The sequence below is a fragment of the Tachysurus vachellii genome, chromosome 7 (assembly GCF_030014155.1).
Source record: "Tachysurus vachellii isolate PV-2020 chromosome 7, HZAU_Pvac_v1, whole genome shotgun sequence".
NCBI classification, from domain to species: domain Eukaryota; kingdom Metazoa; phylum Chordata; class Actinopteri; order Siluriformes; family Bagridae; genus Tachysurus; species Tachysurus vachellii.
Window position 1 is genome coordinate 19573226 of NC_083466.1, and position 14084 is coordinate 19587309.

Consider the following 14084-nt stretch of genomic DNA (forward strand, 5'->3'; position numbering starts at 1 on the left):
TGATTAGTTCACCTGAGACTCATCACCTCTTCACCAAGCAGCACTGCACTGTGCAGAGTGAATTCACTCATCTGATACCCAAACACACGTCTCACCTATTCACACTATGGTGTGCTAAATCTGGATTAATTTACACTGCAATTTACAAAACACAGAGTCAGCTTTTAATGCATACCTAAAAGAGCCAACATTTGCTTAATAATATATGCAGGATTATTGCTCAATAATATATGCAATACTAAAACATGACAATCTGTGCTGGTATAATAGTATCAGATGAAGCAGGGTCCAGGTAAGCATGCACCATCCCAGTCGTTCCTCATGTGTAACAGCTTTACACATATCTACAGTGCACAGTGTAGTAAATGCGGCTTCGCGCGTGCTCAGCGTCAGATATTTTTGAGTGCTGATTCATCCAATAGCAGTTAGAATAAAAAAATAAAGGCGGGCGACGCAACGAAATTTCCGTCCAATACGATTGTAAACGTAATGATTGGCACCTATTTTGACCAATGAGGACGCGTCTAGGTCGACCCCGAAAGTTCTTTGTCCACCTTAACGGCGCCATCTTGGCCAACCGGACTGTGATACAGTGAAGGTTGTCTAGCATTCGGTGTGTTCTAGTTTATTTTCGAGAAGACGCCAGTCTTATGAATTTACCAGTAGAATAAACTTGACGGATTAGAGGAAGATAAATAGATACGGAAATGGCAACGGGAGCAAACGCAACCCCGCTGGGGAAGCTGCACCCGAGTATCGGCGCTAAACGGGGCTTCGACTCGGGGCCCGGTGCTGGTTTAATGCCTCCGCCGGGGCCTCCAGCCTCTTTCCCGCTCCAGAACTTTCCCCAGATGCCGGGTGCCGCTTTCCCAGGATTTCCCGGGGCTGCTGGTTCATTACCAAACCCACAACTCGGCCTTCCTCAATCTCAGTTAGGTAAAGTATCATCATCATCATCATCATCTGCTGCTGAAATAACGTTAGCATTAGCTATTGTGTAGCTGTTAGCGCGCGCGTGGCCTCTTCCACAGAACCTTCTGGAAGTTCACCTGGAAGGCGCGAGGAACAAAAATCTTTGCAGAAATAATAATAATAAAAAAGAGATCGAATTAACACGTCTGTTAATAGATTAGAGTATTTGCTGACTCGCTTTACCAAGTCTAAGCCAGGTTGTGTTGCTGCAGCTGTGCTAACACATGGCTCATAGACCGCAGTGCAGCCCCATTCACCCTGATCTCAGGTCTTATAGGAGATATCTTGGCTTTGGTCGGTTTATTTACATGTTCTGTGTCTATTTCATACAGTACTTTATTCCACCTTGTATTCACACACAGGCTTAATAAATAATATCTGCTTAATAAAACTATCTAGTAGGTCATAATGTTCAGCAAACACCACTGTTTGTTTTTTGCTGTTTCAAAGAAGTCAATTTATACATATTTGCATAGATAGATAGATAGATAGATAGATAGATATATCAGTATAGATTTAAAAGGAGTTCATCCGCCATCTTGTAATTGCGCAATATGCAAGCTGTAGTTATGAGTGGACGTGTCCCTATAAACCAGCTGCATTTGTTTGTTTTTCTCATTTAAGTGTCCCACTTTAGACTTAGCATTGTAGTTACTACTATAGAGTAAAGTATGCCAACTGTACCTAAAGGTTATGTTCTTGTTTAGGTACTTATTAGACATTTCACCAGGTAAACCATTACTGATCTCAACCCTTTTTTCATATTGCATTGATGGATCCAGGCTGCCATGTGGCCAGACCATATTCAGGGTGTCTCCATAGAGCTCTTTGACTCCATAGGTTCTGAATCAGTATATCGTGTACACATGTAAAAGATCCCCCGCGCATGATGTACTCGAAGTGTAAACCATCATTATATTTTTCTGTTCTTTCAACTACATTATGAAGTACTTCTCTGTTGCAGATCCTTGTCACATAAGAGCTATGATAACGAGCCACTTGCATTTATTTATAGATAGATGGATAGATATACTTTTGATCGTTGGGGAAATTCGAGTAGACAAAGGTGCTTGAGAGTTTAGAAAATAGGATGTTGTTTCCAGTAAGGGAACCTAGTGAGCGTTGATGCTCCCTGTTTTTTCCCTGTTTGGGATTGAAGACACCCTTGCTTTGGCAGAAGATTATCAGCACACCACTGCATTTACATGTGGTCTTTTTGGCATTGGGGCAAATCTATCAGCATTAGCATGAGGGTTTTAAACATGTCTGTGTAACTGTGGAGTTGAGATCACCACATCCACAACATCCTGTGGTCAGAAACTGATCTTGAGGGGTTAGAAGGATGATTTTATACAAATTATACAACTCCGACATCATACGTAGGTGGTGGTCCTGTAGCTATACATTTACAATGATGAATGGGATATATACAAGTTTACACTACTGATGGAGTACAGATGACAATTGTCTTGTAGATCTAAGATTTACCTGGAAAAATGTATTTACTTTGTCTTTTCTATAATCTGATGTGTCTATGCTCGTTATGGTGCTGTTTGTTGACACCCCAACACCCATCCTTGACAGATATGAGTCTGAAGAAGAGGAAAAAAAGTCGCTGGAGCAGTGAGACCCCGGATCAGAAGACCATTATCCCAGGAATGCCCACAGTTATCCCTCCCGGCCTTAGTCGTGAACAAGAGAGAGCTTATATAGGTAATTGAGATTAAATTTTTCCTCTGAATGTCTGAGTTTAATCTGTACTGTTGAACACCCTGCAGAGTTTATACTCTGTACATTCCTACAGCTCCCTTTTCAGTTCATTTCTTTTCAGTACAAAATGTTCTGTATCCATTGCTTCATAACAATTTGCACATCATTCAGAGGATGTGGTTGTTGAACTGAATTGATACATGTTGTTCAGACATTAATGAACATGCATGCCAGAACACTGCTGGCGTAGTGCGATGCAGTCCGGTTCTACAGATTTGCAGTGATGTTCTTTAATGTCTGGGCATATTTTAAAAATGAGAACATGGTCACTTTTAAATGGACTCAAATTATGTTCAGGGTCTTCTCAAATCTTACAAACTGTGCAGTGTTCTGCACTACGATTTAGTTACGTGATATTGTCATAGTGGCCACAGTCTCTCTGATGTTGCTGCTGGTTGTGAGTCGTCTGGCTGTAGGATATCATTGCTGCTCATGTTAACCATGGACAATGTTTTAACCAGATTCTGATTGGCTGCAGAGCAGGCAAAGTGGGGCTAACATGAATTGCAGTCATCATCACGTGTGTGTGTGTGTGTGTACGTACACTGTAATAAGTTTGGTGTCTCCATTTCTGTCAGGTGCTTGCTCTAAGGTAGCATGTGGTTTAGTTATATTCCAAGTCGCATGTGACTAATCTTATACTTTGTCCCTTCTCAAGTATTTCCTCAACCCATTCCACCTGGAAATGTTTAATGCATGGGTTTTGCAGTACAGACCTCCTTAGACAGGTCCAGTCATAATGGCCCAATTATTATTCCAGTTTAACCATGGCTAGTTTGATCATCATTTCAGCAAACATGGCCAGGAAAAACACTTACTATGTGAAACGTTAACTGTACAATAGCATTTATTTCACTTCTGGTCACATGGGCCTTTTGATAGTAGTATGAGTTACAAGTATTAAAATACAACGTTCGATCCCTCTAGAAGTCCGCTTGTATTCCAGATTTATAGAATTTGTGTAGATATGTTCACTTGAAATTTCCTTCTCTGCAGGCCTGTAGGTTAGCGCACACGCTCTCAGTCATTGCCTATTTCCATTAATGACATCAGCAATGTTAACGCAGCCTAAGACTTTATCCTCAGCCTAACTTTCTCCCTGTGCTTTCTTTTTTTTAGTAACCATGCGAATCTGGTGCATTCACAATAAAACTGGCATGCTATCAGTGAAATTTAAGTGTTGTTCTGTGGCACAGATCACTAAACTATAGGAATGATTACTTGTTAGTTTTCAGAGAAACTACACTTTACTCTGGCAGACTTCCTTTTTGTGGCACCACACGTACAGAATAAACACCAAAAATTATGTAATAAGCAGCAAAAAGGAATGCTGTGTGAATCTAGATGTATGAATATGAATGGTGGCATTCAGTGGAAGCCTGCCTCAGTGAACACTTTCTCATGAAATGTTTTGTGATATAATTGTGAATTTAAATTGAAACCCTTCCCCCAAATGTAAATTTTAACCGTCTATTTTTTTTCTTCAGTTGTATGTATTCTGTATAAACTGCTACTGCTGTGTGTCTAAGGAAAGTTGCTTTCATTACAGGCTCCCTAGGAGCATAGGATTTATTATTCCTAGTACAAATCTGTATGTCTGCTCTTTCCAGATATTAGGAAGGGTTTCAGACCAATTTGGAAGTCTTGATCATGTTAATCATATTGTTTCTTTTTATGACTTGTAATCAGACTGCCACTGAGAAATTAAATGCTCTCTTTGTTTGGGGTGTTTTTTTCTGCTAACCACATTTTTCTCCATCCTTGTTTTTTGTTTTCTTTCCTAACCTGATTTCTTCCAGTCCAACTGCAGATCGAAGACCTGACTCGTAAACTGCGTACAGGAGACCTGGGAATCCCTGTTAATCCTGAGGACAGGTCGGAATAACCATTTAAACCCAACAACAGTAACACCTTCTTTACCTCTATTTATGTTTTCAATTATGAAGTTAAATCTTAAACAAAAAGGCTCCATGTTTATACAGGATACACATAAGGAAAGTAATTCGTTTGTCTTTAGAAATGTAGCCACGGTAGTGTTTATGCAAGTTCTCAATTTGGTAATTGTCCAGGGATTATGTTAGGGGATATCATGTCTTTGCTTCTCCTATTTTTTTTTTTTATTTATTTGTATTATTTTTATTTATTTATTAATTATAATTATTTTTAAGTTAACAAATAGCATTTTTAAAACATTTCCACTCTTTGCACTTTTATTACGAATGTAAACAGGCTACAGATTTTTTTTCTCCCCCCTCTTTTCAGTTGATCATTTTAACTGGATAGGCAAAGGCATGATGGATGCTTGGCTTTTGGGTAATTCTTCCCATAAATCATTTTCGTACTTGCCAGTTAGTGACACGCTGAGAGAATTTAGTTTATCCAGACGTACACCTTCCAGTATATAGAATATTTTACCACCAGATGTGTATAATGGTTTAATGAGAATTACAATATATGTAACATTTCTCTATACTGGAAAGCAGTATCGCATTAAAATATCAGCAGGGCAAATATGAAAATGCTGGAGATGGTTTGGGGGAATTCACCTTTAAGCTAAGCAATTGGTATTAAAGGAAAGGAAGCATCTCATACTTTGACACTGCAAAAGAACTAAATTCTTTACATTATCTTTTCTATTGTCGTTTACTTCTTCGCGTTAGAGCAAGAAACTTGGCTAGCTTTTCATTCAAATGTCTCGAATTAGAATTATCTTTTTTGTTTTTCCGTTTTAAACTCATCAAACCCCTTTTAGTAATTTAGTTTGTTCAAATAACAATTTACAGTTTAAAATGTTTTCCCGGTTCTTTGAGTTTTTATATTATTTTGCATGCTTCCTTTACTTTAAACAATCCATGGAGGTAAAACTATTCCAGATCTGACTGATGCCGTGTAAGTTATCAGTAATAGCAAGTTATCTATATTTCCTTTTTTCGATAGTATAGATTTCTGCAGCTCTATATAGGGTAGTATTTTATATTTAATTTCAATGTGTAATCATAGGTGTGCTATTTTTAGATGATGTAACCGTTTACTGTATTGCTTTTTTTTATGCATCGAATTTGAGCTTAAAATATGTCTCGATGAAGCACTTAATTCTGGTGGTGGCGGCTATCTATCATGTGCATCATCAAATGTTAAAAAAAATCAACTAATCTTTTGGCTGATTCCCACCAGAAGAATGGTGTACAGTATAATATCTTTGATTTGTTGTATATTTGCCGTATTACAATGCAGTTGTATGCTTGAAATTGTTGTGTAACTGCATTAAGGAATTAGACTTAATGTCTGAATATGTGAATAAGAAAAATAATCAGTTGTAGTTGTATGTTTTACCTTTTTAGTCATATAGCTGAACATTTTAAAATATATATATTGTCTCTTTTTTTAGGTAAAGCCCCTCCTAAAATCCATAGCTTAGTTTTACATATTTTAAACCGCTCTCCTCTTCAGTTTTGAATTGCTGAATTTTGTGAAGGTCATTAATGATTTTCCACAAAGGGAATTACACCATGATGTCCAGGAATTTTCACAGTATGCCAGATTTCTTCCCTGGAAGACCGCTCTTGGAGAACACTGTTCTTTCTGGTGTAACCATAACCCTAATGACTGATGGCTTGCGCATAGTTTGCATAAGCCTCTAACTTTAAAGCTGGAATATTAATGTTGCTCAAGCGAGAGTCTCTCTTTGCCAGCCAGCTATCTCTTCCTCCCATAGTCTCTTCAGCATGATCCTAATCAAAAGTTTCCACAGCACGGCCAAAAACAAGGTTTGTTTGAGAAGATCTGCTCACTCCAGGATTTAGGAACACACCCCCACGTCCGTTACACTAAAAAGGGTCTTTCAGGTTGCCAGCGCTGGACTTTGCAAGCCAAAAGAGAGACTTGTTTTTTTTTTCTTCCTTTTTTTTGTTGATTCAGTTTTTTTGCGCTGTCTCTCATGAACTTATTAACGTCGTCTTTTTTTTTTTTTGAGACCTTTCACAAAGGTTTATTGTCTAATCATAATTTATTTTCTCTAACCCAAATTCCCCTCTCGTAACCTTTTTCAAGCACAGACCTTCATAACGCAGCATGACAGGTTTTCAGCAGCATCCAGGGGTAAGGTAACAATTGGAGCCGAAGCTAGGATGCTCTTCTCAGGGGTGTGAAGTCTGCTACACGCATCCAAAGACTTCCTGTGCCAGAGCACTACCAACTTCACTGTGAAGGGGTAGTTCAGTTTCCACAGAGAGACAATGATCACAAATTGTGATGGTTGCCCCATTTGTCCAAAGTGGACATTGATTTCTTTTTTTTTGCCCCCGTTGTAGGTAAAACTAAGATCTATTTTGATGTTTGGGTGTCCCAGACAAACCTCATATGCTGTCATCTATAAAATTTAGAGCATCATTATATTCCTGATCTTTTCCAGTAGGGGAAAAAAAACAAAACAAAACTCTCTACCAAGGGTTACAGATTTTCCCCATTAGTATGATCTGTTGTGGTGTGACACTGGGGCATCCTATGCACGTTTATTTTTTTGACTAAATTAGGGTTTTGTAGGTTTAGGGAAACGAGTGTTATTTGCAATTCCTTAAAAAACAAACAAACAAAAAACTTGGAGATAAATTGTATTTACATTTTCTGTCTGTATTCTTCATTTTTCTCCAGCAGGTCTCCGTCTCCTGAACCGATCTATAACAGCGAGGGGAAGCGGTTGAACACACGTGAGTACCGCACCCGCAAAAAAATGGAAGAGGAGAGACATTCACTCATCACTGAGATGGTTGGGCTGAACCCAGAGTTTAAGCCCCCTGCTGACTATAAGTAAGTATTTCTGACCTCTTGATTGGTGGTAAGAATCAAGATTGAATGAATTAGCTTTTTGAGCTATTGTCACATGTTGAAGGAAACTAATTACTAAGTTTTTTTTATCTTTTGTTCCAGGCCTCCAGCCACCAGAGTCAGTGATAAAGTGATGATTCCACAAGATGAGTATCCAGAAATCAACTTTGTTGGACTTCTCATTGGACCACGGTATGTGTCATTCATAGATCAGTGCTAATGCTGTGAGGGTGTCCAGACTACAATCAAGTTTATTTATACAAAACCATAGGTCTTGTTGTGACTGCCTTTGTAATTCTTGCTCTATGGTACACAGTGGCAACACGCTCAAGAACATTGAGAAAGAGTGCTGTGCTAAGATCATGATCCGTGGGAAGGGTTCTGTTAAGGAGGGCAAAGTGGGCCGTAAAGACGGACAGATGCTACCAGGAGAGGACGAGCCTCTACATGCCTTGGTCACTGCCAACACCATGGATAATGTTAAGAAGGCCGTAGAGCAGGTTGGTTATGACTGTAGGACACGATGACTTGCATAAGCCATGTTAGTGATTTTGATTTCCAGTTGTTTGTGAAGCTTATGGCTTTTTTTTTTGGGTATTGTCTAGATCCGTAATATCCTGAAGCAGGGTATTGAGACCCCAGAGGATCAGAATGACCTGAGAAAGATGCAGCTGAGGGAGCTGGCACGACTCAATGGCACTCTGAGAGAGGATGATAACAGGTAACAGCTTAACAAGCACAATACAAACCCTTGAAAACCTGTTCTTTTTTTTTTTTTAATTTTTTTTGATAGCACTACTATATAAAGCTTCCCAGATACAGTTACTTAGCCTGCATTAAAATGAATTGACAGATTTTAAACTCAAACTTCACATGACTGCAGCAGCTTGCTCGAGTGTTTTTTTTTTTGACTTGACTTGACTTGACTTGTCACTTTTTAACCAAAACTGTTGGTCTGAAAGGTAGATTGAAGATTGGGTGTTTTTCTTAATGGACAGGCAGCAAAAATGAAAAAGCTGCCCTGACTGGTTTGTTTGTTTTATGATGTACTTTCATAGTTTTAACTCTAAGCAGATATTTTGACATCCAGAATGTGACCATTGAAATCTTCCTGAAACCGTTCTTTTAAACAGAGATAGATAGATAGATATAGTGTGTGTTTACCAGCAAATTATCATAACCATTTCTTTCCTTCCTAAGGATCCTGCGCCCGTGGCAAAATTCAGAGCCTCGTAGCATTACCAACACTACTCTGTGCACAAAGTGTGGAGGAGCTGGACATATTGCATCTGACTGCAAGTTTACAAGGTAACAGGACGAACATGCTCGACTCCATACTGAAGAGTTTGTCTGCTACATTGTGTGCGTGTGTTTATATAGTGGATATATAATAGTGTATATGTAGTAACTGCTTAGTATTGTATCCAGTTTGAGAACATTGTGTAGTCAACTATGAATTTCATCCTGTTGTAGTACTTACACCCCGAGGCAAGGCGATCCACCCCAGTCAGCTCAGGATAAGGCCCGTATGGATAAAGAGTATCTGTCTTTAATGGCTGAACTGGGAGAGGCTCCAATTCCCGCATCCAGTGGTGGACACAGCAACAACCCCCAAAGTGGCCCCCGTGGAACTGGACCCAACTCTAACCAGCCACCTCCAGTGAGTGTACACCACTGCAGTTCTGTGGTTTCTGCCTTTAGACATCAGATGCACACCTCTGATCCCTAAAAAAGGACCGCATATCTTTTTGAGCAGTACTGCTCACCGCCCTTTATTTAAAAAAGGAAAAAAAAGGAAAATAAATTAGTTAAAAAAAAAAAGTTATGATTTGGTTATTGCTGTTATGACCTGCAAACACACTCACTCATCCCATATTTTTCCTTATTTTCACTAATCTCTCATCTAGAACCGTCCTCCCTGGATGAACTCGGGCCCTTCAGATAACAGGAACTATCATGGCATGCATGGCGGTCCAGGTGGTCATGGAGGCCCCCACAACTTCCCACCCCCAATGCCCAACATGGGTGGGCCACCCATGCCTCCCAACCCTAACGGCATGCCCCCGCCGTGGATGCAGCCACCCCCTCCACCAATGGGCCAGGGTCCAACTCCTCATGGACACCCTATGGGTGAGTTGTAACATGTTGAATTACACATTATGTAAAATACAGAAATCAGATTTACAGGGAGTGCAGAATTATTAGGGAAGTTGTATTTTTGAGGATTAATTTTATTATTGAACAACAACCATGTTCTCAATGAACCCAAAAAACTCATTAATAGCAAAGCTGAATATTTTTGGAAGTAGTTTTTAGTTTGTTTGTAGTTTTAGCTATTTTAGGAGGATATCTGTGTGTGCAGGTGACTATTACTGTGCATAATTATTAGGCAACTTAACAAAAAACAAATATATACCCATTTCAATTATTTTTCACCAGTGAAACCAATATTACATCTCAACATTCACTAATATACATTTCTGACATTCAAAAACAAAACAAAAAAACAAATCAGTGACCAATATAGCCACCTTTCTTTGCAAGGACACTCAAAAGCCTGCCATCCATGGATTCTGTCAGTGTTTTGATCTGTTCACCGTCAACATTGCGTGCAGTAGCAACCACAGCCTCCCAGACACTCTTCAGAGAGGTGTACTGTTTTCCCTCCTTGTAAATCTCACATTTGATGATGGACCACAGGTTCTCTATGGGGTTCAGATCAGGTGAACAAGGAGGCCATGTCATTAGTTTTTCTTCTTTTAGACCCTTTCTTGCCAGCCACGCTGTGGAGTACTTGGACGCGTGTGATGGAGCATTGTCCTGCATGAAAATCATGTTTTTCTTGAAGGATGCAGACTTCTTCCTGTACCACTGCTTGAAGAAGGTGTCTTCCAGAAACTGGCAGTAGGACTGGGAGTTGAGCTTGACCCCATCCTCAACCCGAAAAGGCCCCACAAGCTCATCTTTGATGATACCAGCCCAAACCAGTACTCCACCTCCACCTTGCTGGCGTCTCAGTCGGACTGGAGCTCTCTGCCCTTTACCGATCCAGCCACGAGCCCATCCATCTGGCCCATCAAGACTCACTCTCATTTCATCAGTCCATAAAACCTTAGAAAAATCAGTCTTCAGATATTTCTTGGCCCAGTCTTGACGTTTCAGCTTGTGTGTCTTGTTCAGTGGTGGTCGTTTTTCAGCCTTTCTTACCTTGGCCATGTCTCTGAGTATTGCACACCTTGTGGTTTTGGGCACTCCAGTGATGTTGCAGCTCTGAAATATGGCAAAACTGGTGGCAAGTGGCATCTTGGCAGCTGCACGCTTGACTTTTCTCAGTTCATGGGCAGTTATTTTGCGCCTTGGTTTTTCCACACGCTTCTTGCGACCCTGTTGACTATTTTGAATGAAACGCTTGATTGTTCGATGATCACGCTTCAGAAGCTTGCCAATTTTAAGAGTGCTGCATCCCTCTGCAAGATATCTCACTATTTTTGACTTTTCGGAGCCTGTCAAGTCCTTCTTTTGACCCATTTTGCCAAAGGAAAGGAAGTTGCCTAATAATTATGCACACCTGATATAGGGTGTAGATGTCATTAGACCACACCCCTTCTCATTACAGAGATGCACATCACCTAATATGCTTAATTGGTTGTAGGCTTTCGAGCCTATACAGCTTGGAGTAAGACAACATGCATAAAGAGGATGATGTGGTCAAAATACTCATTTGCCTAATAATTCTGCACTCCCTGTACATTCTATTAGAGTCTAGATACATAAGGTCATGAAAAAGTTAACTTGAGCATGAAAATTCTTTCATTGTCCAGGTTTGTTACCACCTCCTATGGGCATGATGCCACCTCCTCCACCTCCACCCAATAATCAACCACCCCCACCCCCATCAGGGCCTCTGCCGCCCTGGCAGCAGCAGGCCCCACCCCCTCCGCCCACCAGTAGCATGGCAACCAGTGCCCCACTGCCATGGCAGCAGAGTAAGTGGATACCATAGACTTTGTATATTAGACTAGTGTTTTACAACATATTTTAAGTCTGTTCAATCATTTTCTGTTTATTGCAGACACAACTACCACATCCACCCCAGCTACAGGTAACCTTCCTCCATGGCAGCAACCCCAGCCAGCAGCAAGCTCTGCTGCCCAACCCCCTCCTCCTATGGGAAACCCCTCCATGGTGCCCCCTCCTCCTGGAGTTCAGCCCCCACTGCCCCCTGGTGCCCCCCCTCCCCCACCACCCCCACCCCCTGGCTCAGCAGGCATGATGTATGCACCCCCTCCACCTCCTCCACCCATGGACCCCAACTTTGTTACCATGATGGGAATCCCAGGAATGCCTCCATTTGGCATGCCACCTGCCCCCCCTCCCCCACCACCCCAAAATTAAATACCCCACATTGACCACATGATAGAAGCTGGAGGACAACATGACTTGGTTCTGCTTGATGTATGTTGTAATACTGGAGAGAAAAACAGGCTAGTGTGGTTGAAATGTGTACATTTGCCTAACTTAATTTGCTTCTACTTTTAAAATTTTAGTGTTTGCTCAGTTGTTGTTTTTTTTTTGTTTGTTTGTTTTGGGTGTGTTTTGTAGGGCCTTCTTTTCACTAGTTGTGCTAAATGACATTCCAGACCACAGTAATTAAACCGTAATAATGTAAAGTGTCATTGTTTGTTTTTTGCTTATTGCAAAAGCAGATGATTTCCTCTATAATGAATCAAAATTGGTTTTGCCTTTTTTTGTTGATGGATTCACTTAAAAAAAAAGATTTTGTTGTCTGAATATTTTTGTAATGCTAACTTCAGCTAAATAAAAGTTGAAATGGCCTCACATTTACATAGTAACAAATACAGGTGGGAAGACTCTTCATTTGTTGTGCTTCTGCGATTCCAAGTTTGTTTGGTTTTAGTTTTCACAACTTTTTAGAATGCCTCTGTTTTAAATTGTGCATAAAAGGACCTGAAGCTACTTCAATCTGTTTAGCTTCATTTGTATTCTTGACTGCTTCTGCAAGAAAACTATCCCACTCTTGTGCTCCACTTTTCTCAGTCTAGTGTCTTTTGTGTGGCTCCACTCAGCCCTAATGAGCTTAGTCTGTCAGGATTACGATAAAAGATGCAATGAAATGGTTTAACAGGTCTTCAGTTGTTTTGTATTTTTTATTATTTTTTTAAGTTCAGAACTCACATGCAACTGAGACTGGGAGATTTATTTCAGACTAACAGATGTGTGAAACTTGTCCATTGGGTTTGTTTAACGTCTACTGATACAATTGTCTAATTTTTATTTTACTTTTTCCCCATGTAGGGTTTTTCCCCCCTTTGCTTTGTGTGCAACTGTCCAGTCCTGAAGTGCTCAACTATTTTTTATTGTATGTACAGTTCAAAATGGACAAAGTGAATATGTTCAGTTCCTGTACTTTTAAAATAAAGGGGATTATACATTTCTATTAAGATAACACCATGTTGAGCTCACTTTTTCTTTCTTCTTTTTTTTAAAGGTTAATGTATTAGTGCAAATATCTTAAATATAGTAAGACAAACGGTGTTCCGGTGAACTTCTCTGTCCTGCTTTTTGTCATGGATCTCACCAGGAATGTTCCTCTTATGGAAGTGTTTCTATATAAAGCTCTCCTCTAGCACGTGATCAGACACAATTACAAAACTGTTTATAACTCCGGTGTTGAATTCTTGAATATAATGGTCGTATTTAAATTTCTTAGGTCATAGGTTTATTTTAATGTGATTATTCTAATGTGTTATTGTTTCTATAGTAACATCTGACCCATTCGTATTTATATGGTAGACAATCCGCATACAACAGTCTAATAATAACTGGGTTAAGAATCTGGTGGCTGGCAAAACATTTATATGGTGAGTCTTTGCTTAATACATGATTCCTGTCTCCAGGATAATCACTAGGAAAAAACCATATTGAACCATTCACAAGCTGTAAATAATCATTAGAACCAGTTTTATTAGCTAAGAATGATTCCACATCCAATGAAGTTGTCTCTGATTTTGCAGTGTATATCTTAAATATCACAATGATTACAAAATACAGTGGACACTAGAAAAGAGTTTACAATTTTTACAACCAACGCTATGTATGTGTGACATGATGTAGGGGAAATACAGACAACATACCATAATCAGTGACTGTGCTGCAGTGGTTGCTAGTAGTATTATTCAAGTGTCTTATGTGATGAACACCAAGGGAGGTTTCAGGGAAGCAACACATGGGTTTTGGTTAATTATTATACACCTACAAAGTGGTCCTATATCAGAATCAGGTTTATTGGCACACAAAGCATTTGGTTCTAGCTGTTGGTGACACAAATTACACTATACGTTTAGCTTGGACTATACAAGAGAAAAACAGACCATTCATACAGACAACGTGAGACAATATAGACAGTATGAGTATTAAATTTGAATACAGAATATATGACTGGTCAGTTATGTACATAAAGTGTGACAAGTGCATGGTAGTGCTAATAACAGTTCTGT

General features: G+C 39.8%; 1 protein-coding gene across 2 annotated transcripts; it reads left to right on the plus strand.

The window, feature by feature from the left end:
- The first annotated feature begins 542 nt into the window (after positions 1–542).
- On the plus strand, positions 543–13033 carry sf1 (splicing factor 1). Of its 2 annotated transcripts, none has more exons than XM_060874797.1 (12): positions 543–936; positions 2557–2685; positions 4542–4617; positions 7396–7548; positions 7669–7758; positions 7883–8066; positions 8172–8287; positions 8767–8874; positions 9040–9226; positions 9474–9696; positions 11388–11552; positions 11639–13033. In XM_060874797.1, exons 1-12 carry the CDS (start codon positions 708–710, stop codon positions 11959–11961), a joined length of 1983 nt encoding a protein of 660 aa, XP_060730780.1. In that variant the 5' UTR covers positions 543–707; the 3' UTR covers positions 11962–13033. The 2 variants fall into 2 exon arrangements, with proteins under 2 accessions (XP_060730780.1, XP_060730779.1); XM_060874796.1 differs by having other exon boundaries at positions 544–936; positions 7393–7548.
- The last annotated feature ends 1051 nt before the right edge of the window (positions 13034–14084 follow it).